Source organism: Capricornis sumatraensis, chromosome X (genome assembly GCF_032405125.1).
Source record: "Capricornis sumatraensis isolate serow.1 chromosome X, serow.2, whole genome shotgun sequence".
NCBI lineage: Eukaryota > Metazoa > Chordata > Mammalia > Artiodactyla > Bovidae > Capricornis > Capricornis sumatraensis.
The window spans coordinates 68,199,693-68,220,436 of NC_091092.1; the positions used below are offsets into that span (position 1 = coordinate 68,199,693).

Consider the following 20,744-nt stretch of genomic DNA (forward strand, 5'->3'; position numbering starts at 1 on the left):
ATCGAACCCAGGAGACAGCCGCTCCATAGTTCTGGGGGAACTGCTGGGGATCAAACCCGGGTCTCCCACATTGCAGGCAGATTTTTTACTGTCTGAGAGACCAAGGAAGCCCCACAGAAGTAGGAGAGAAGCCAATATATATATGATTTCTTAGCTGGAGAGTATGTGCAGGCCAACATACATCTTCCTGAAAGTTTACTGCAAATCATGAAGAACAGATATCTCAAGTTAATGACTTTAGCAATTCACTCTGTATGCGAAGATGCAAGAATCTGGGTTCATTAAAAATTTCCCAGAGATATATATTTAACTAGCTAAAGGACCTTCTTGTCCAAAGCACAGAGCATCCTGTTATTGTCTTACTTTCCTCTCAGATTGTGCTGTTGTTCATTGTCTTCAGTGGGTTGTAAGGTAATCCTTGTAGAATTGGGTAGTGAGCAGGAACACTCTGCTTTTCTTTGTTTAATTTCAAAAATTGAAACTTAACCCTTGACACCTAACGTTTTTGTGTGCTAGCTGAATGAGTCAGTGTAGGCTACACTTCTGGTTTGCTCTCTCAGTAGGGGACTATAATAAAAGGTCATCCCCATGTTAGAGTTAAGTAGAGCTATGGGCACAATATAAATCAGCCAAGTCTGGTTTCAGTATCTCTGAAAAGTAAGTAGAGTTATCTGTGTAGCTCTGAAGCATAATGGTCCAAGTAAGTTGATGTCCTTCTCCCTGGAGGAGTGCACGGTAACCCACTCCAGTATTCTTGCCTGGAGAATCCCATGGACAGAGAAAGCCTGCTGGGCTACAGTTCATAGGGTCACAAAGAATTAGACACGACTGAAGCTACTGATCCACACAGTCAAAGGCTTTGTCATAGTCAATAAAGGAGACATAGATGTTTTTCTGGAACTCTCTTGATTTTTCCATGATCCAGCAGATGTTGGCAATTTGATCTCTGGTTCTTCTGCCATTTCTAAAACCAGCTTGAACATCAGGAAGTTCACAGTTCACGTATTGCTGAAGCCTGGCTTGGAGAATTTTGAGCATTTCTTTACTAGCATGTGAAATGAGTGCAGTTGTGTGGTAGTTTGAGCATTCTTTGGCATTGCCTTTCTTTGGGATTGGATTGAAAACTGACCTTTTCCAGTCCTGTGGCCACTGCTAAGTTTTCCAAATTTGCTGGCATATTGAGTGCAGCACTTTCACACCATCATCTTTCAGGATTTGAAATAGCTCAACTGGAATGACATCACCTCCACTAGCTTTGTTCGTAGTGATGCTTTCTAAGGCCCACTTGACTTCACATTCCAGGATGTCTGGCTCTAGATGAGTGATCACACCATTGGGATTATCCAGGTCATGAAGATCTTTTTTGTACAATTCTTCTGTGTATTCTTGCCACCTCTTCTTAATATCTTCTGCTTCTGTTAGGTCCATACCATTTCTGTCCTTGATCGAGCCCATCTTTTCATGAAATGTTCCCTTGGTATCTCTGATTTTTTTGAAGAGATCTCTAGTCTTTCCCATTCTGTTCTTTTCCTCTATTTCTTTGCATTATTCACCGAGGAAGGCTTTTTTATCTCTTGCTATTCTTTGAAATTCGGCATGCAGATGCTTATATCTTACCTTTTCTCCTTTGTTTTTCGCTTCTTTTCTTTTCACAGCTATTTGTAAGGCCTCCCCAGACAGCCATTTTGCTTTTTTGCATTTCTTTTCCATGGGGATGGTCTTGATCCCTGTCTCCTGTACAATGTCATGAACCTCCATCCATAGTTCATCAGTCACTCTATCTATCAGATCTAGGCCCTTAAATCTGTTTCTCACTTCCACTGTATAATCATAAGGGATTTGATTTAGGTCATACCTGAATGGTCCCTACTTTCTTCAATTTAAGTCTGAATTTGGTAATAAGGTGTTCATGATCTGAGCCAGAGTCAGCTCCTGGTCTTGTTTTTATTGACTGTATAGAGCTTCTCCATCTTTGGCTGCAAAGAATATAATCAATCTGATTTCGGTGTTGACCATCTGGTGATGTCCATGTGTAGCATCTTCTCTTGTATTGTTGGAAGAGAGTGTTTGCTATGACCAGTGCATTTTCATGGCAAAACTCTAGCCTCTTGAGAAATCTGTATGCAGGTCAGGAAGCAACAGTTAGAACTGGACATGGAACAACAGACAGGTTCCAATAGGAAAAGGAGTACGTCAAGGCTGTATATTGTCACCCTGCTTATTTAACTTATATGCAAAGTACATCATGAGAAACACTGGACTGGAAGAAACACAAGCTGGAATCAAGATTGCTGGGAGAAATATCAATAACCTCAGATATGCCGATGACACCACTCTTATGGCAGAAAGTGAAGAGGAACTAAAAGCCTCTTGATGAAAGTGAAAGAGGAGAGTGAAAAAGTTGGCTTAAAGCTCAACATTCAGAAAATGAAGATCATGGCATCTGGTCCCATCACTTCATGGCAAATAGATGGAGAAGCAGTGGAAACAGTGTCAGACTTTATTTTTTGGGGCTCCAAAATCACTGCAGATGGTGACTGCAGCCGTGAAATTAAAAGACGCTTACTCCTTGGAAGAAAAGTTATGGCCAACCTACATAGCATATTCAAAAGCAGAGACATTACTTTGCCGACTAAGTTCCGTCTAGTCAAGGCTATGGTTTTTCCTGTGGTCATGTATGGATGTGAGAGTTGGACTGTGAAGAAGGCTGAGCGCCGAAGAATTGATGCTTTTGAACTGTGGTGTTGGAGAAGACTCTTGAAAGTTCCTTGGACTGCAAGGAGATCCAACCAGTCCATTCTTAAGGAGATCAGCCTTGGGATTTCTTTGGAAGGAATGATGCTAAAGCTGAAGCTCCTGTATTTTGGCCACCTCATGCAGAGAGTTGACTCATTGGAAAAGACTCTGACGCTGGAAGGGATTGGGGGCAGGAGGAGAAGGGGACGACAGAAGATGAAATGGCTGGACGGCATCACTGACTCGATGGACATGAGTCTGAGTGAACTCTGGGAGTTGGTGATGGACAGGGAGGCCTGGTGTGCTGCGATTCATGGGGTTGCAGAGTCGGACACGACTGAGTGACTGAACTGAACTGAACTGAACTGAACTGAAGCTACTCAGCGTGCACACATGCACCTCACAAAGGCAAACAGGTACTGAACTATGTGGATGTATAGGAGTGCTGAAGAAAGCATTGCATATGTTTCTGATTATTAAAAAAACAAAAAGAACCCCCCCAAAAAAACAGAAACAAACTTTGTGTTTAGAGGGACTAACTTGAGAATGGTGTGAGGGTTGGGGACCACAGCGTGACATTGTTTGACTGTATTGTTTATGGCTTGATGATTTTGAACAAAATGCCAGTTTGGCCATAAGACTTTTGTATGGAAAGAACTAATGCATTACTGGAATTAGTGTATGGGATTTTGAGGCCCTTCTGGAGATGTGCCTTGATAGTGAGATGAATTCCTTCCAGGTCCTCAAGCCTAAGAAGTTATCATTTGAGGCAAAGGTTTATTTGGGTCTACCTAGATCTTAACTGGAGGTACTGAATGAATGCTTTCTATGTTAAAGAGGTGGACCATAGATAAGAACAGAATTTATTAGATCCTTGTAAATGAGTGTTGACAAGACAGGAGCAAGGAGGGAAATCTCTATATTAGGACTGGAGTTAAAAGTAGACCTTGAGAAGTCAAGGATTTATAAGTGTATTTCCCCTTTTGGGGAAAATGAAATATTAGGTTGTAATTTTTCCAGGAGATCTTGACTGAAAAGGTGTACATGAACAGAAGGAGCAAGAAGGAACAGTAGAGTTTCCTGAAAAGGGCTTATCTTGAAAGATGAGGGGTCTGTTTGCTCAAAACTCCCATCATTTGTACCTTTTCTGTATTCTGAGGAAGTGGGGCTTTGAGCCTGGTGGGGTTCAAGCCAGACAAAATTGCTCCTGTGTTCATAATGGCAGTAATAGCTTCAGCTCCTATAAAAAGGTACAGTTCTCTCAGTGGGAGTACTAGGAAGACCCTGAACACTTTCCTTGGAGCATCCCTATTCATGAGTATACAAAAAGGGGGCACTTCTCACATTTCTCAGAAAGTTCTTGATAAAAGAGCAAGGGGCCTTGAGCTGCTAATAGGACCTTCTTTTTAAGTTTAGGCAATTTTTCCAGTGGCCAGTTCACTTACAGTAATGGCAGGCGCTTGGCTTCTGCAAGGGGGACGTTATGGGAACTCTGTGTTCTTTCTATTGAGGTAGCTACTGAGCAGCAGCAGCCACCAGTTGATGCAGTTGCAAATTCATGATTTTAGTTGTCTTACAGTTTTCGGCACATTTGATTGTTTTAGATAGCTAATTAGTCAAGTTAACTAGATCAGGTATGGCCACTGTTTCCCAATTTGATTGTGCCCATTTCATCAGCAGTCCAAGTTTCTCATCTGGTCCCTAACAAAGACTGAATTAAAGAGGGTTGAGTATTGTTTACCCTAGCAAATAGTCTGGAGTTTTCCCAGAATACTATTGTTAGCTGTGAATGATAATCTGAACAGTTTTATCAAGTCTTTATGTAGTAGGCTGAATCTTTTTCCAGTTGATGGGGCAGGGAAAAGCCTGAGGAACTGCTTCATGAAGCACTCAAGCCAACTGAGAAGCTGGTGCTATCACACTGATGTCCTTTCTGTGGATACCATCTAAAGGGTGAAGCCAGCTGGCATTAGTTTGCAGGGTCTGGCTTGATTTTCTCTGGCTAATATTCAGTTTAGTTGATACAAGTCATAGAATCCTGGACCATAGGTTTATAACACAAGGTTAAATTCTTCTGCAAAGTGGAGGGGGTCCTCAGGGACCTTGAGAAAATCCTTGGCTATGACCCATAATTCTGCAGGGCATGAAGGCATATAGTCTACCAGATAGAAAATGCTATCAGTGTTCAAAGTAGTGATAAAGGGAAAAGTTTTTATGGGAGACTGAGGAGGTAGGGGTAAAGATTTTAGAGGAAGAATAGAAGAAGAAATATAGAATGACAGCTCAGCAAGTTTAGGATACAGAGGGGGCAATGGAGAAAGAGAAGAGGAAGAGGGCTCTTGAGCCTTTTCTGGAATATTTAGAAATACAGCCTTTTCTGGAGTATTTAGAATGCTGTGCTTTGCTGGATCAACCGTGAAGAGATAGCCTACATCCAAGGTAAGAGAAAACCAAGTAAGATGGTAGGCACTGAGAGAGGGCATCAGAGGCCAGACAGACTGAAGCCACAGTCACAGACAACTAGCCAATCTGGTCATATGAACCACACCCTTGTCTAACTCAGTGAAACTAAGCCATGCCATGTCAGTTCACCCAGGATGGATGGGTCATGGTGGAGAGGTCTGACAGAATGTGGTCCACTGGAGAAGGGAATGGCAAACCACTTCAGTATTCTTGCCTTGAGAACCCCATGAACAGTATGAAAAGGCAAAAAGATAGAACACTCAAAGATGAACTCCCCAGGTCGGTAGGTGCCCAATATGCTACTGGAGATCAGTGGAGAAATAACTCCAGAAAGAATGAAGGGATGGAGCCAAAGCAAAAATGGCACCCAGTTCTGGATGGGACTGGTGATAGAAACAAGGTTCGATGATGTAAAGAGCAATATTGCATAGGAACCTGGGATGTTAGGTGCATGAATCAAGGCAAATTGGAAGTGGTCAAACAGGAGATGAAGAGTGAACATTGACATTCTAGGATTCAGTGGACTAAGATGGACTGGAATGGGCGAATTTAACTCAGATGATCATTATATCTAATACTGTGGGCAGGAATCCCTTAGAGAAATGGAGTAGCCATCATAGTCAACAAAAGAGTCTGAAATGCAGTACTTGGATGCAATCTCAAAAAAAAAAAAAAAAAAAAAAAAAAACAACACACACACACACAAAACCAGAATGATCTCTATTCATTTCCAAGGCAAACCATTCAATATCATGGTAATTCAAGTCTATGCCCCGACCAGTAACACTGAAGAATCTGAAGTTGAACAGTTCTGTGAAGACGTACAAGACCTTTGAGAACTAACACCCAAAAAAGATGTCCTTTTCATTATAGGGGACTGGAATGCAAAAGTCGAAAGTCAAGAAACACCTGGAGAAACAGGCAAATTTGGCCTTGGAGTACAGAGTGAAGCAGGGCAAAGGCTGATAGAGTTCTGCCAAGAGAACACACTGGTCATAGCAAACACCCACTTCCAAGAACACAAGAGAAGCCTTTACATATGGTCATCACCAGATGGTCGACACCAAAATCAGATTGATTATATTATTTGCTGCCAAAGATGGAAAAGCTCTATACAGTCAACACAAACAAGACTGGGAACTGACTGTAGCTCAGATGATGAACTCCTCATTGCCAAATTCAGACTTAAATTGAAGAAAGTATGGGAAACCACTAGACCATTCAGGTATGACCTAAATCAAATCCCTTATGACTATACAGTGGAAGTGAGAAATAGGTTTAAGTGACTAGATCTGATAGAGTGCCTGATGAACTATGGACACAGGTTCGTGACATTGTACAGGAGACAGGAATCAAGACCATCACCAAGAAAAAGAAATGCAAAAACGCAAAGTGGCTGTCTGAGGAGGGCTTGCAAACAGCTGTGAAAAGAAGGGAAGTGAAAAACAAAGGAGAAAAGGAAAGATACAAGCATCTGAATGCAGAGTTCCAAAAAATTGCAAGGAGAGACAAGAAAGCCTTCCTCAATGATGAATGCAAATAAATAAATGAAAACAACAGAATGGGAAAGACTAGAGATCTCTTCAAGAAAATTAGATACCAAGGAAGCATTTTTTGCAAAAATGGGTTCAATAAAGGGCAGAAATGGTAGGAACTTAACAGAAGCAGACTATATTAAGAAGAGGTGGCAAGAATAGAAAGAAGAACTATACAAAAAGATCTTCACGACTCAGATAATCCAGATGGTGTGATCACTCACCTATAGCCAGAATCCTGGAATGTGAAGTCAAGTGGGCCTTAGAAAGCATCACTACGAACAAAGCTAGAGGAGGTGATGTCATTCCAGTTGAGCTATTTCAAATCCTGAAAGATGATGCTGTGAAAGTGCTGCACTCAATATGCCAGCAAATTTGGAAAACTCAGCAGTGGCCACAGGACAGGAAAAGGTCAGTTTTCATTCCAATCCCAAAGAAAGGCAATGCCAAAGAATGCTCAAACTATTGCACAATTGCACTCATCTCACATACTAGTAAAATAGTGCTTAAAATTCTCCAAGCCAGGCTTCAGCAATACATGAACCATAAATTTCCAGATGTTCAAGCTGGTTTTAGAAATGGCAGAGGAACCAGAGATCAAATTGCCAACATCTGCTGGATCATGGAAAAATAAAGAGAGCTCCAGAAAAACATCTATTTCTGCTTTATTGACTATGCCAAACCCTTGACTGTGTGGATCACCATACACTGGAAAATTCTGAAAGAGATGGGAATCCCAGACCACCTGACGTGCCTCTTGAGAAACCTATATGCAGGTTAGGAGGCAACAGTTAGAAATGGACATGGAACAACAGACCGGTTCCAAATAAGAAAAGGAGTACGTCAAGGCTGTATATTGTCACCCTGCTTATTTAACTTATATGCAGAGTACATCATGAGAAACACTGGCCTGGACGAAGCAGAAGCTGGAATCAAGATTTCCAGGAGAAATATCAATAACCTTAGATTTACAGATGACACCACCCTTATGGCAGAAAGTGAAGAAGACCTAAAGAGCCTCTTGATGAAAGTGAAAGAGGAGAGTGAAAAAGTTGACTTAAAGCTCAACATTCAGAAAACGAAGATCATGGCATCCGGTCCCATCACTTGATGGGAAATAGATGGGGAAACAGTGAAAACAGTGGCTGACTTTTTTTTTCTGGATTCCTAGATCAGTGCAGATGGTGATTGCAGCCATCAAATTAAAAGACACTTACTCCTTGGAAGGAAAATTTTGACCAACCTAGATAGCATATTCAAAAGCAGAGACATTACTTTGTCAACAAAGGTCCGTCTAGTCAAGGCTATGGTTTTTTCCTGTGGTCATGTATGGATGTGAGATTTGGACTATGAAGAAGGCTGAGCACAAAAGAATTGATGCTTTTGAACTGTGGTGTTGGAGAATACTCTTGAGAGTCCCTTGGACTGCAAGGAGATCCAATGAGTTCATCCTTAAGGATATCAGTCCTGGGTGTTTATTGGAAGGACTGATGTTGGAGCTGAAGCTCCAGTACTTTGGCAACCTGATGTGAAGAGGTAACTCATTGGAAAGACCCTGATGCTGGGAAAGATTGAGGGAAGCAGGAGAAGGGGATGACAGAGGATTAGATGGCTGTATGTCATCACTGACTCAATGGACATGGGTTTGAGTGACCTCTGGGAGTTGGTGCTGTACAGGGTGGCCTGGTGTGCTGCAGTTCATGGGGTTACAAAGAGTCCGACAGAATTGAGTGACTGAACTGCACTGAAACCTTTTAGATTCTAATTGTGCACAAAAAAGACCAATTTTGAAATTTCAGAAGTTTCCCATTGTGAACAGATAAATTTTATGTAATCTCCATCTAGTTTCTAATTGTGGACAAAAAGCCCAGTTTTGAAATTTCAGAAGTTACCCATTGTGACCAGATAAATTTTATGTCATCTCTGGTATACCATTGCCGTTTACCTAGACAAGCATAAGGGGTGGTGCCATAGTTTTTATTCAGTTACCCAGCAAGAGTCCCAGATGGGTGAGAATCCTCCCCCATAAACAGTCTTAGACATTGACCATCCCATTATAGTGTACTAAACAAAAGGGAGCAAGCAATTGATCAAAGAAGACACCAAGAATAAGGGCCTCATCCTCAACCTAGGAGGGAAGTTCGGGACTTAGAAGACTTTTCACTCAGACTCAGTACTGCTGGGGAGGTGATAGAGCATAAGGGGCTCTGCAAGTAACTTGTTTAAATCCACTGTGGCTTGGAGATGGGAGGAAGACTGTTTTGGATCCCACTTTTGACATCAAAAATGTAGCACAAAGTACCATGAAATGTAAAGAAGCCAAAAAAAAAAAAAAGAAAACTTTATTTGTGGAAATACAATTCCAATTAAGGGATCACAGGTTCTGGAGGAACACTGAATATTGTCTCACTGAAAGAAAGTAGCAGGAATTTTTATAGGAAAAAGAGGGAAGTTAATGTAGAGTTTGGATTGGAGGGTAACATTGTTCTTTACTTTCTATGGGTTATGGAACAAATCTCATTCATTGCTTGGAAAAGGTATGTTTTCTTTAGTCCAGAAGAAGTCTAGTCAGTTAGTCAGTCCAGTTGCTTAGTCATGCCTGACTCTGCGACCCCATGAATCGCAACACGCCAGGCCTCCCTGTCCATCACCAACTCCCGGAGTTCACTCAGACTCACGTCCATTGAGTCAGTGATGCCATCCAGCCATCTCATCCTCTGTCGTCCCCTTCTCCTCCTGCCCGCAATCCCTCCCAGCATCAGAGTCTTGTCCAATGAGTCAACTCTTCGCATGAGGTGGCCAAAGTACTGGAGTTTCAGCTTTAGCATCATTCCTTCCAAAGAAATCCCAGGGCTGATCTTCAGAATGGACTAGTTAGATCTCCTTTTTAACATTAGGTACTATATAAATATAGTGCTTTTGTTTTTTAGGTGGAATTTGGTGATCCTGGAGACTACTTGAAAGTTTATAATACTGTCAAATTTGTTGTGAATATTTATGTTTTGTTGTGTGTGCTAAGTGACTTCAGTCATGCCCGACTCTTTGCAACCCTGTGGACTATAGCCCACCAGGCTCCTCTGTTGCTGGAATTCTCCAGGCAAGAATACTGGAGTGAGTTGTCATGCCTTCCTCCATGGGATCCTCCCGACCCAGGGATCGAACCCAAATATCCTGCATTGCAGGCAGATTCTTTAAGGTCTGAGCCACCAGGGAAGCTGTGTATGTTTTGTTAGTGATTTACATTTTCCATGCTTCTCACTTACTTTTTACCTTCCTTGCATAATTTATGTTTCTGCATCTTTGTTCAGTATTCTTGTCAGTACCAAGTCGTGAACTTCTCAGATTTAACACTGAGGAACAGATATATGCTTAATAGTGTTAATCATGATCAGATTACAGTCTTTTTAAAAGCTCTGTGCACTTATGCATTCATTTTCCCACACCACCTCCAATTCTAAGGATCTGAAGGGAAAATATATTTTGTCAGTTTAATTTTCCATGATGAGGTACTTTTGTGATTATTAGTGAGAAAATGATATTTTTTGGGTTACCTATGTGATTTTCTGAGATCAGATGAGTACTGTGACTCAAGTTTAGTATTTCTGTTTGTCCAGAATCTTTTAAAGTGATTTATTTATTTTTTGAGAAATTGAAAATAATTTTAAAAAATTATTCACTGGGCTTTGATGTACTCACTTGGATTTGAGTATTTAAGTAAGTTCTTAGTATCTTTGTAATTGTTGATTAGCTTTCAGAATCTTCTGTAGGGAATTTTTTTAATTCCCTGCTTAGCATTTAATTTGGAGAAGGCAATGGCACCCCGCTCCAGTACTCTTGCCTGGAAAATCCCATGGGTGGAGGAGCCTGGTAGGCTGCAGTCCATGGAGTCGCTGAGGGTCGGACACGACTGAGCGACTTCACTTTCACTTTTCACTTTAATGCATTGGAGAAGGAGATGGCAACCCACTCCAGTGTTCTTGCCTGGAGAATCCCAGGGACGGGGGAGCCTAGTGGGCTGCCGTCTATGGGATTGCACAGAGTTGGACACGACTGAAGTGACTTAGCAGCAGCATTTAATTGGGGGAAACAGCATATCTGCTTGTTTTTTCAAAATATAAATTTTGTTCTTGAAAAAAAGGTTTATTGACCCAGATAATTCTGAAAATGTTTTCATGCAGATAAATATTACTTGTTACAATAAATATCACTGAATACTAAAGTCCTTTAGAGAAATGAATATTCTTATGTTGAAAACCTGGTATCTTGTTGAAGGTAGATGAGGTGGGAGTACTGGAGTGTTTTCTTTTTAAAGCCTATTTATGTAGACTGTGTTGTTTTTTAGGATATAGTCATCTTTTAAACTCATTCAGATTAATTTTATTTGTAGTCACTTCACACACACAGGTTCATGCTAAATTAATCATAAGATGGTATGAATTGGAAGTAACCAGCGACTGAGGTAACAGAGGAGTGCAGTATTACCTTTTTAAAAAGTGGATAATCTGAAAGTCATTTTGTCATAAAATTTCACATATCAGGATTCTGTCCTAATATTGGTTTGTGGACTCTTGCTGAATGTACCTCTTCCTATATGCTGGTCATGAATTCATTACCATTCTTTCATCCCTCATAGTCTATATGTGCTTTTGAGTTAAGACAACAAATAGTGGTCCTATTGCCCTGGAGGAAAGATGTATGTGTGTTGGAGGGGGATCACTAATTTGTTTTTATATTATTTTTTTTGAAAGACAGATGAGCAAGTGGAAATGTCAAGTAGGAAGTTGATTATATGGATCAGGAGCTCAGAAGAGTAGTGTCTGAGTAAATGTGAATCATGTCAGTAAATTATCTATCTGGGGACAGATGTGAAGTAAGATGAAATTGTGGCCCAAGTCCATTTCCTGAGGACCTACAATTTTTCAAAGATACTGAAAAGAGCAAAGAAATTTGAGTAAAAGGAAATGAAAGTACGGTTTTAAAAAACTCAAACAGGAGGGAGTGGTTGGTCAGCAGTGACATGTAAGATCAAGTAAGATAAGGATTGTTGATGATTTTATTTGTTTTTTGTTGAGTTTTTTTTTTTTTTATAAAGATGCTAGTCAAGTAAATAATGCTGGGTGAATTACTCTTTAATAAGTTTATTTTCAAATTTACATACAATAAAATTCACTCTTTTTCATGTAAGGTTCTGAGATGAATAGAGTTGTGTAACCACCACCAGAGTCAGATTATTCCCATCATCCCCTGACCTCAATTCTCATTGCTGCCTACCACTAGGCCTAAACTCTGACAATTGCTAATCCCTTCTCCATGCGTTATCATTTTACCTTTCCCATAATGTCTGATAAATAGAGTCATACAGTGTGTATGCTTTTGAGGCTGTTTTCTTCCCATTAATTGTATAATGTATTTCAGATTCATCTATATTGTTGAATATATCAGTAGATTGTTCTTTATGTGTTGCTGGGTAGTATTCCACTTTTCATTGCTGAGTAGTATTCTATTCTTTCTCCATGTTGAAGGATATCTGGAATGTTTCCTTAAAGCAGTTAGAAACAAAGCTGCTATATACATTCATGAGTAGACTTTTGTGTTAACATAAGTTTCCATTTATCTCAGGTAAATATTCTTACTGTCTTTCAATGTCCATGATGTCTCATAAGAAATAGTTTAAAAAAAAGAGAAATAGTTTTAAAAAAAGAGAAATCTGTTATTCAATGTGATGTCTATGTAATGTGTTTTACTCTCATTGCTTTAGAAACTTCTTTTGATTTAGTGTTGTTTAATTAAGATACGTCTTGGGATGGCTTTCTTTAATTTTACCTTTTGGGTTTCCCTGAGCTTCTTGAAATTGTAAATTTATGTCTTTTACCAAATTTGGGAAATTCCCAGCCATTTTAAAAAAGACAGCTTTATGGAAACATAATTCACTCACTTAAAATGCACATCCTTATGGTTTTTAGTATACAGTATTCACAGATATGTATAACCATCACCACAGTCAATTTTAGAACATTTTTTGTCACATCAAAAAGAAACCATCTACCTTGTAGTTGTTATCTGCATCTCCCCATCCTCTAGCCCTAAGGAACCACTAATATACTTCCTATCTCTAAAGACTTTCCCCTTAACATTTAATATGAATTGAATTGCCATTATTGAATTGCCCACAAACAGTATGAAACAGCAGAAAGATAAGACTCTGAAAGATGAATTCCCCAGGTTGGTAGGTGTCCAGTTTGCTACTGGAAATCAGTGGAGAAATAATTCCAGAAAGAATGAAGAGACAGAGCCAAAGCAAGAACACCGCCCAGTTGTGGATGTGAGTGGTGATGGAAGTAAAGTCTGATGCTATAAAGAGCAATATTGCATAGGAACCTGGAATGTTAGGTGCTTGAATCAAGGCAAACTGGAAATGGTCAAACAGGAGATGGCAAGAGTGAACATCAACATTTTAGGAATCAGCAAACTAAAATGGACTGGAATGGGTGAATTTAACTCAGATGACCATTATATCTACTATTGTGGGCAAGAATCCATTAGAAGAAATGGAGTAGCATCATAGTCAACAAAAGAGTATGAAAGGCAGGACTTGGATACAATCTCAAAAAGAACAGAATGATCTCTCTTTGTTTCCAAGGTAAACCATTCAATATCGCAGTAACACATGCATATACCCCGACCAGTAATGCTGAAGAAGCTAAAGTTGAACGGTTCTATGAAGACCTACAAGACCTTCTAGAACTAACACACCCAAAAGATGTCCTTTTCATTATAGGGGACTGGAATGCAAAAGTAGCAAATTTGGCCTTGGAGTCCAGAATGAAGCAGGGCAGAAGCGAATAGAGTTTTGCCAAGAGAACACACTGGTCATAGCAAACACCCTCTTCCAACAAGACAAGAGAAGACTCTACACATGGACATCACCAGATGGTCAGTACCAAACAGATTGATTGTATTCTTTGCAGCCAAAGATGGAGAAGCTCTATACAGTCAGCAAAAACAAGATTATGGTTCACATGATGAACTTCTTATTGCCAAATTCAGACTTAAATTGAAGAAAGTATGGGAAACCACTAGACGATTCAGGTATGACCTAAATCAAATCCCTTACGATTATACAGTGGAAGCGAGAAATAGATTCAGGGGATTAGATCTGAAAGAGTGCCTGAAGAACTATGGACAGAGGTTCATGACATTGTCTAGGAGGCAGGGATCAAGACCATCTGCAAGAAAAAGAAATGCAAAAAGGCAAAATGGTCGTCTGAGGAGGCCTTACAAATAGCTGTGAAAAGAAGAGAAATGAAAGGCAAAGGAGAAAAGGAAGGATATACCCATTTGAATGCAGAGTTCCAAAGAACAGCAAGGAGAGGTAAGAAAACCTTCCTCAGTGATCAGTGCAAATAAATAGAGGAAAACAATTGAATGGAAAAGACTAGAGATCTCTTCAAGAAAATGAGAGATACCAAGAGAATATTTCATGCAGAGATGGGCACAATAAATGACAAAATGATGCCAATCTAACAGAAGCAATAAATATTAAGAAGAGGTGGCAAGAATACACAGAAGAACTATACAAAAAAAGATCTCCATGATCCAGATAACCACGATGGTGAGATCACTCACCTAGAGCCAGACATCCTGGAATAAGAAGTCAAGTGGTCCTTAGGAAGCATCACTACGAACAAAGCTAATGGATGTGAAGGAATTCCAGTTGAGCTACTTCAAATCCCCAAAGATGATGCTGTGAAAGTGCTGCACTCAATATGCCAGCAAATTTTCTAAAACTCAACAGTGGCCACAGGACTGAAAAAAGTCAGTTTTCATTCCAATCCCAAAGAAAGGCAATGCCAAAGAATGTTTAAATTGCCACACAATTGGCACTCATCTCACATGCTAGCAAAGTAGTACTCAAAATTCTCCAAGCCCAGCTTCAACAGTATATGAACTGTGAACTTCCAGATGTTGAAGCTGGATTTAGAAAAGGCAGAGGAACCAGAGATCAAATTTCCAACATCTGTTGGTCATTGAAAAAGCAAGAGAGTTCCAGAAAAACATCTACTTCTGCTTCACAACAAGCTGTGGAAAATTCTTCAAGAGATGGAATCCCAGACCACCTGACCTGCCTCCTGAGAAATCTGTATGCAGGTCAAGAAGCAACAGTTAGAACTGGACATGGAACAAAAAACTGGGAAACTCCAAATAGGGAAAGGAATACATCAAATGTGTATATTGTCACCCTGCTTATTTAATTTACATCCAGAGTACATCATGAGAAACTCTGGGCTGGATGAAGCACAAGCTGGAATCACGATTGCCAGGAGAAATAATCAGTAACTTCAGATATGCAGATGACACCACCCTTATGGCAGAAAGTGAAGAACTAAAGAGCCTCTTGATGAAAGTGAAAGAGGAGAGTGAAAAAGTTGGCTTGAAGCTCAACATTCAGAAAATGAAGATCATGGCATCTGGTCCCATTACTTCATGGCAAATAGATGGAGAAACAATGGAAACAGTGGCAGACTTTATTTTGGGGGGCTCCAAAATCACTGCAGATGATGAATGCAGCCATGAAATTAAAAGACACTTACCCCTGAAAGAAAAGTTATGACCAACCTAGACAGCATATTAAAAAGCATAGACATTACTTTGCCGACTAAGGTCCACCTAGTCAAAGCTATTGTTTTTACAGTCGTCATGTATGGATGTGAGAGTTAGCATATAAATAAAGCTGAGTACTGAAGAAATGATACTTTTGAACTGTGGTGTTGGAGAGGATTTTTGAGAGTCTCTTGGACTGCAAGGAGATCCAGTCTGTCCACCCTAAAGGAAATCAGTTCTGAATATTCACTGGAAGGACTGATGCTGAAGTTGAAACACCAATACTTTTGCCACCTGATGTGAAGAACTGATTTATTTGAAAAGACCCTGACGCTAGGAAAGATTGAAGGTGGAAAAGGGAACGGCAGAGGATGAGATGGCTGGATGGCATCACGGACTTGATGGACATGAGTTTGAGTAAGCTTTGGGAGTTGGTCGTGGATAGGGAGGTCTGGCATGCTGCAGTCCTTGGGGCTGCAAATAGTTGGACATGACTGGGAGACTAAACTGAACTGAACTGAACACATACATCATAATATTTTTTTCTAAAGTTATTTATATTTGATTATTTTATAGTTTCTTTTTCTCTGCCTATAACTTTAAACCTTCCCATTCAGGTGTGTTTATTTTTAACCCAAAGAATATAATTATAATAGCTGCTTAAAGTGCTTGTCAGATATTTCAACATAGGTGTTATTCTGGAATTGAAACCTGTTGATTTTGATTGTTTCAGCATTCGGTGTGGTTAGATTCAGACTCCGAAGTTCTGTCTCACCCTCTCTGGTTGATGGTTCCTGTGTTAAATATGTTTTCAGAGTGTTTGGGTCAGCACGATGGCATGTGCCACACAGTGCCACACACAGTGCCTTTGCTAACTCAGTAGTTTAGTCTGAGGCTTGAGAAGTTCAGTTTTCAAAGCCTTTGTTAGACTTCTCTGATTCTTTTCCACATACGTGCAGTTTGTTGTTGAGACCAGGGCTTGTGTCTGTTCATACACAGTATTAAGGAATCTCCTTTTCCCATCGTATCATCTCTGTGATTTCTTTTATGGATTCACCAATTGGCAAGGACCTTTTATTCTTGTTCCTCTGACCAGAAATTTGAGTTTATCTCAGTCTTAGCCTTTCATGCTGTTACGTAGCTTTGCACTGTTGGGGTGAAATGAAGGAGAGAGTGAAGAAAAACAAGTATTACCCCCTATAATATTCTTATAGGAACCTCTTTTTCTGGTTCCTCCAATCAGAGACAGAGGTTTTCTCATGAATGAGGCTTGCCTTGGAGTGAGAATGATAATCAAAAAAGAAAAACAAAAGTGGGGAAATAAAGTTGAGGTTTTCTTTATCCTCACCAGCTGAAAACTATGTCTTTTTCTTGTCCTCTCGAACTTTTCTTCATGTAGTTCCATGACTCAGTCTATCCTTGGGTCAAAATCAAGAAATAAAGGTAGAAAATAAACCCAAGAAACTCACTAGAGTACGAGTTATTATTCAAGTTTTGATTTCCCCCTCTAATCTGCTTGTTCTTATTTAGTTTTTAAAGGCCTCAGGTAGTTGCTTTTTATGTTTTGTCCAGTTTTTAGTTAATAATCAGAGGAGAGATAGTCTTATTCCATCTTGGCTGTCACCAGAAGCTCTATTTAGTTTAGTTTACTTTCTTCTCTTTTTAATTAAAAAAAAAAATTGAGGACTCTTATAAATAGACAATGGTAAAATTTAATTTTTAGGCCATCTTGCTGTTGCTTAATTTTCAAATATCTTTTTTAAGAGACCCGTGGTTGACAGAGTTTTTCTGTAAAGGGCCAAATAGTATATATTTTAGGCTTTGCAGACATAGGTTCTCTGTGAACTGTTCAATACTTCTGTTGAAGTGAGAAAGCAGCCATAGGTAATATGGAAACAAATGGATGTCTCTGTGTTCCAGTAAACTGTTATTTATAAAAACAGTGGGCCAGTTTGGACCATGGACTACAGCTTGCAGACCCTTAATCTAAGTGCTCCATGCTTAGTCCTTTCTGAGGTATTGCTTGAAGAGTATTATTACCCACTGAACTTTGTATATTGAAATAATTTTGTTTCCTTGGCCATTTATATTTTTCTCCTATACTTCATTATATCTTCTGTAGAGTAATTCAAAATTTAATTGAACTTATTGAAAGGAAAGGAATTCACAACAGTGTAATTATATGATACCTTTCCCGTCCTTATTTACTTAGACTATATCCTCACAATAAATTTCCTCTGAGGCATTTTTTCTGTCTTATAAATATTTGATTTTGAACAGTCCTAATGAAAGTATACAGGTCATATGTTTAGTATATATTCATTAATCATAACAAAGCTCTAAACAATATGAAATGAAATACACAGCTTTGAAAGTCAAGAATTTTTAAAGATAACCCAGAAATCATATTAATAATGTTCCTTTTCTAACTACTTTCTATGTGTTCTTTGTCCTTTTGTGTTTCCTTAAGTGTGGGTCTTGTTAAATTGTGAAGGGCAGCTTAGGGTTGTATTTTTTTCTTAGTTACTACTCTTGTTCTCGTACTCTTGAACTTCAGTTTTGAACAATATTTTTCAGGTGAATGGTCTTAAAATGGTCGATGAGCCAATGGAAGAGGGAGAAGCAGATTCTTGCCAAGTAAGTACTCACATTATTAAGCTACATTTTTCAAATATAAGGGCAAAGAATAGTATGAAAGGAGAAAATCTTATGTCAATTAAAGAAATGTATTTAGGTGAGTTAATAAGCAAATCCAATTCTTAATAAAATAGTTCAAAGTATAGGACAGATTTTCTTGGAAGAAATTCTTTTTTTTTTAAGCACTGTGGACTGTTTATTTTAATTGAGGTATAAGTATAATTGATTTACAATATTAGTTTCAGGTATACAATATAGTGATCCAAAAATTTTATAGATTATACTCCATTTATACTTATTACACAATCTTGGCTATATCCTCTGTCTTGTACAATATATCCTTGCAACTTATTTATTTTATTTTTAAATATAAATTTATTTATTTTAATTGGAGGATTCATGTTGATGTTTGGTAGAAATTCTTATCCATAATTTTTTTAACAACTTTATTGGAGCATAATTTACATACCATGAAATTTACCCATTTTAAGTTTAACAGATGAAATATTTATTGCCAATATATGAGTAACTGGATTAAAATTCAGAGTCCTCTGAATTAAACAAGACTGTGTGTTTAACTATAGGGTAGAAAGGAGATCTAACATGAAAATACTTAACTAAAAGGATAACCTGAGTTCATTTGATAGCTATTACCTGGTTTTCAAAAAGAATTGCATGTAAATTATTTCAGAAATTTCTAACTATTTTAAAAGATTGCTTAACTATTTAATATTAGACCATGCTATGCAAGGAGTGTAATCTTAGTTTCTCATTTTACAAGATCTCATTACATAGAAGAGTGTTCTTAAGATTTTAGGAAGGGTCTGACTTAAGTAGGCTTCCCTGGTGGCTCAAACAGTAGAGATTTTGCCTGCAGTGCAGGAGACCTGGGTTCAATCCCTAGGTCAGGAAGATCCCCTGGAGAAGGGAATGGCTACCCACTCCAGTATTCTTGCCTAGAGAATCCCAGGGACAGAGTAGTCTAAAGGGCTACAGTCCATGGAGTCACATAGAGTTGGACATGACTGGGCAACTAATACTTCCATTTGTACTTTTTGACTAAAGTAGACATTCCCATGGATGTTGATATTTTGATTATCATTTCTATGATATATGTCAGAGAATTGTAGTTCTTTTAAACCTGGAAGGAGACTCAGACATTGTATTCTATAATACCTTCATTGTATAGATAAGTCTCCTGAGACCTGTAGAAGTTACTGTGATTTATACTAGGCCATAAGACTAACAGGTAGCAGAATCAAGACTTAATGACCCAGTGTGCCTCATATTAGGTCAGTTGTGCATTGTGCAGATGCAAAGACGTGGAAAATAAGGAAAACACTGTTTTTATCTTTTATAGTTGTGGATAAAATCATCTTTCATGTCTTTTATACCCCAGAAACTGGTTAAAGTGAATTTTTCTCAGATAGGAACCAGCAGAGAGATTTAAATTGGGTTTGTCCAACACTCTCTTTTGAAATGTTTTATGCAAAAATGAGCTTTCTCTGCAGATACTGATGATGTAACAATAATATCAGTTTTGGTTAACAAGGTGGGAGGTAAAATGTTGTCATTTTAGCTTTTGTAATTTATGTAATAATTTTTATGTTAATTTTGAGTATAATTAAATGTAAACTTATACCAAAATCATATCGAGCTGTATCTGTAGATCATATGGGCTAAGGCATAGTAATATTTATGTTGGAAGTTTATAAAATAGTGTAAGGAAATACAAAGGTAATGAGTAAGGGTGCATTTTAGTGTTAATAAATTAGCGGGAAAATACCGTGCCTCACACCACAGGAGGAAGAAAAGATGTTTGTATGTGTGTATATGTATCTATGCATGTGTACATGTGTAGCCAATGTAAACACATATAAATATACACAGGGTTATCAGTTCAGTTCAGTCACTCTGTCGTGTCCGACTCTTTGTGACCCCATGAATCGCAGCACCCCAGGCCTCCATGTCCATCACCAACTCCCGGAGTTCACTCAGGTTCACGTCCATCGAGTCAGTGATGCCATCCAGCCATCTCCTTCTCCTCCTGCTCTCAATCCCTCCCAGCATCAAAGTCTTTTCCAATGAGTCAACTCTTCGCATGAGGTGGCCAAAGTACTGGAGTTTCAGCTTTAGCATCATTCCTTCAAAAGAAATCCCAGGGTTGATCTCCTTCAGAATGGACTGGTTGGATCTCCTTGGAGTTCAAGGGACTCAGTTAAATACTAATTTTAATTAAAAGTGGTGGTACAAATGAACTTACTTATAAAACAGAAATAGAGTCACAGATGTAGAAAGCAAACTTATGGTTACCAAAGGGGAAAGAGTGGGGAGGGATAAATTGGGAGATTGACTTTGACCTATACACACTCTTATATATAAAGTAGATAACTAATAAGAACCTACTAAGAGAACTCTACTGAGTACTCTGTAATGACCTATGTGGGAACAGCATCTAAAAAAGAGTGGGTATATGTACATGTATAGCTGATTTACTTTGATGTAGAGCAGAAACTAACACAACACAACATTGTAAGTCAAATGTACTCTAATATAATTATTTTTAAAACATGAGGGAAGACATATAGTTTTAATGGAAAGACAGTAAAAATATAGTGTTGGATTCTAATGTCATTTATATTAGGCAATCAACTTCAGTGGCTAGAAAGGGGAATCTAAAATTTTGGTGAACAACGCACCTAGAATCACTTTCAAGGATTTGATTTAATTTGTGGCCTAAGTTTTCTGGACTTAAAACATGTATTTTTTGCT

The 20,744-nt window shown here is 38.8% G+C and overlaps 1 protein-coding gene across 1 annotated transcript in view; it reads left to right on the top strand.

The window, feature by feature from the left end:
* RPS6KA6 (ribosomal protein S6 kinase A6) overlaps positions 1-20,744 on the top strand; it is a 186,596-nt gene that overhangs the window by 22,682 nt on the left and 143,170 nt on the right. The window contains exon 2 of the mRNA XM_068962121.1: positions 17,913-17,972. Within this exon, the coding sequence (XP_068818222.1) occupies positions 17,913-17,972 (60 nt within the window). The remainder of the gene's footprint in view (positions 1-17,912; positions 17,973-20,744) is intronic.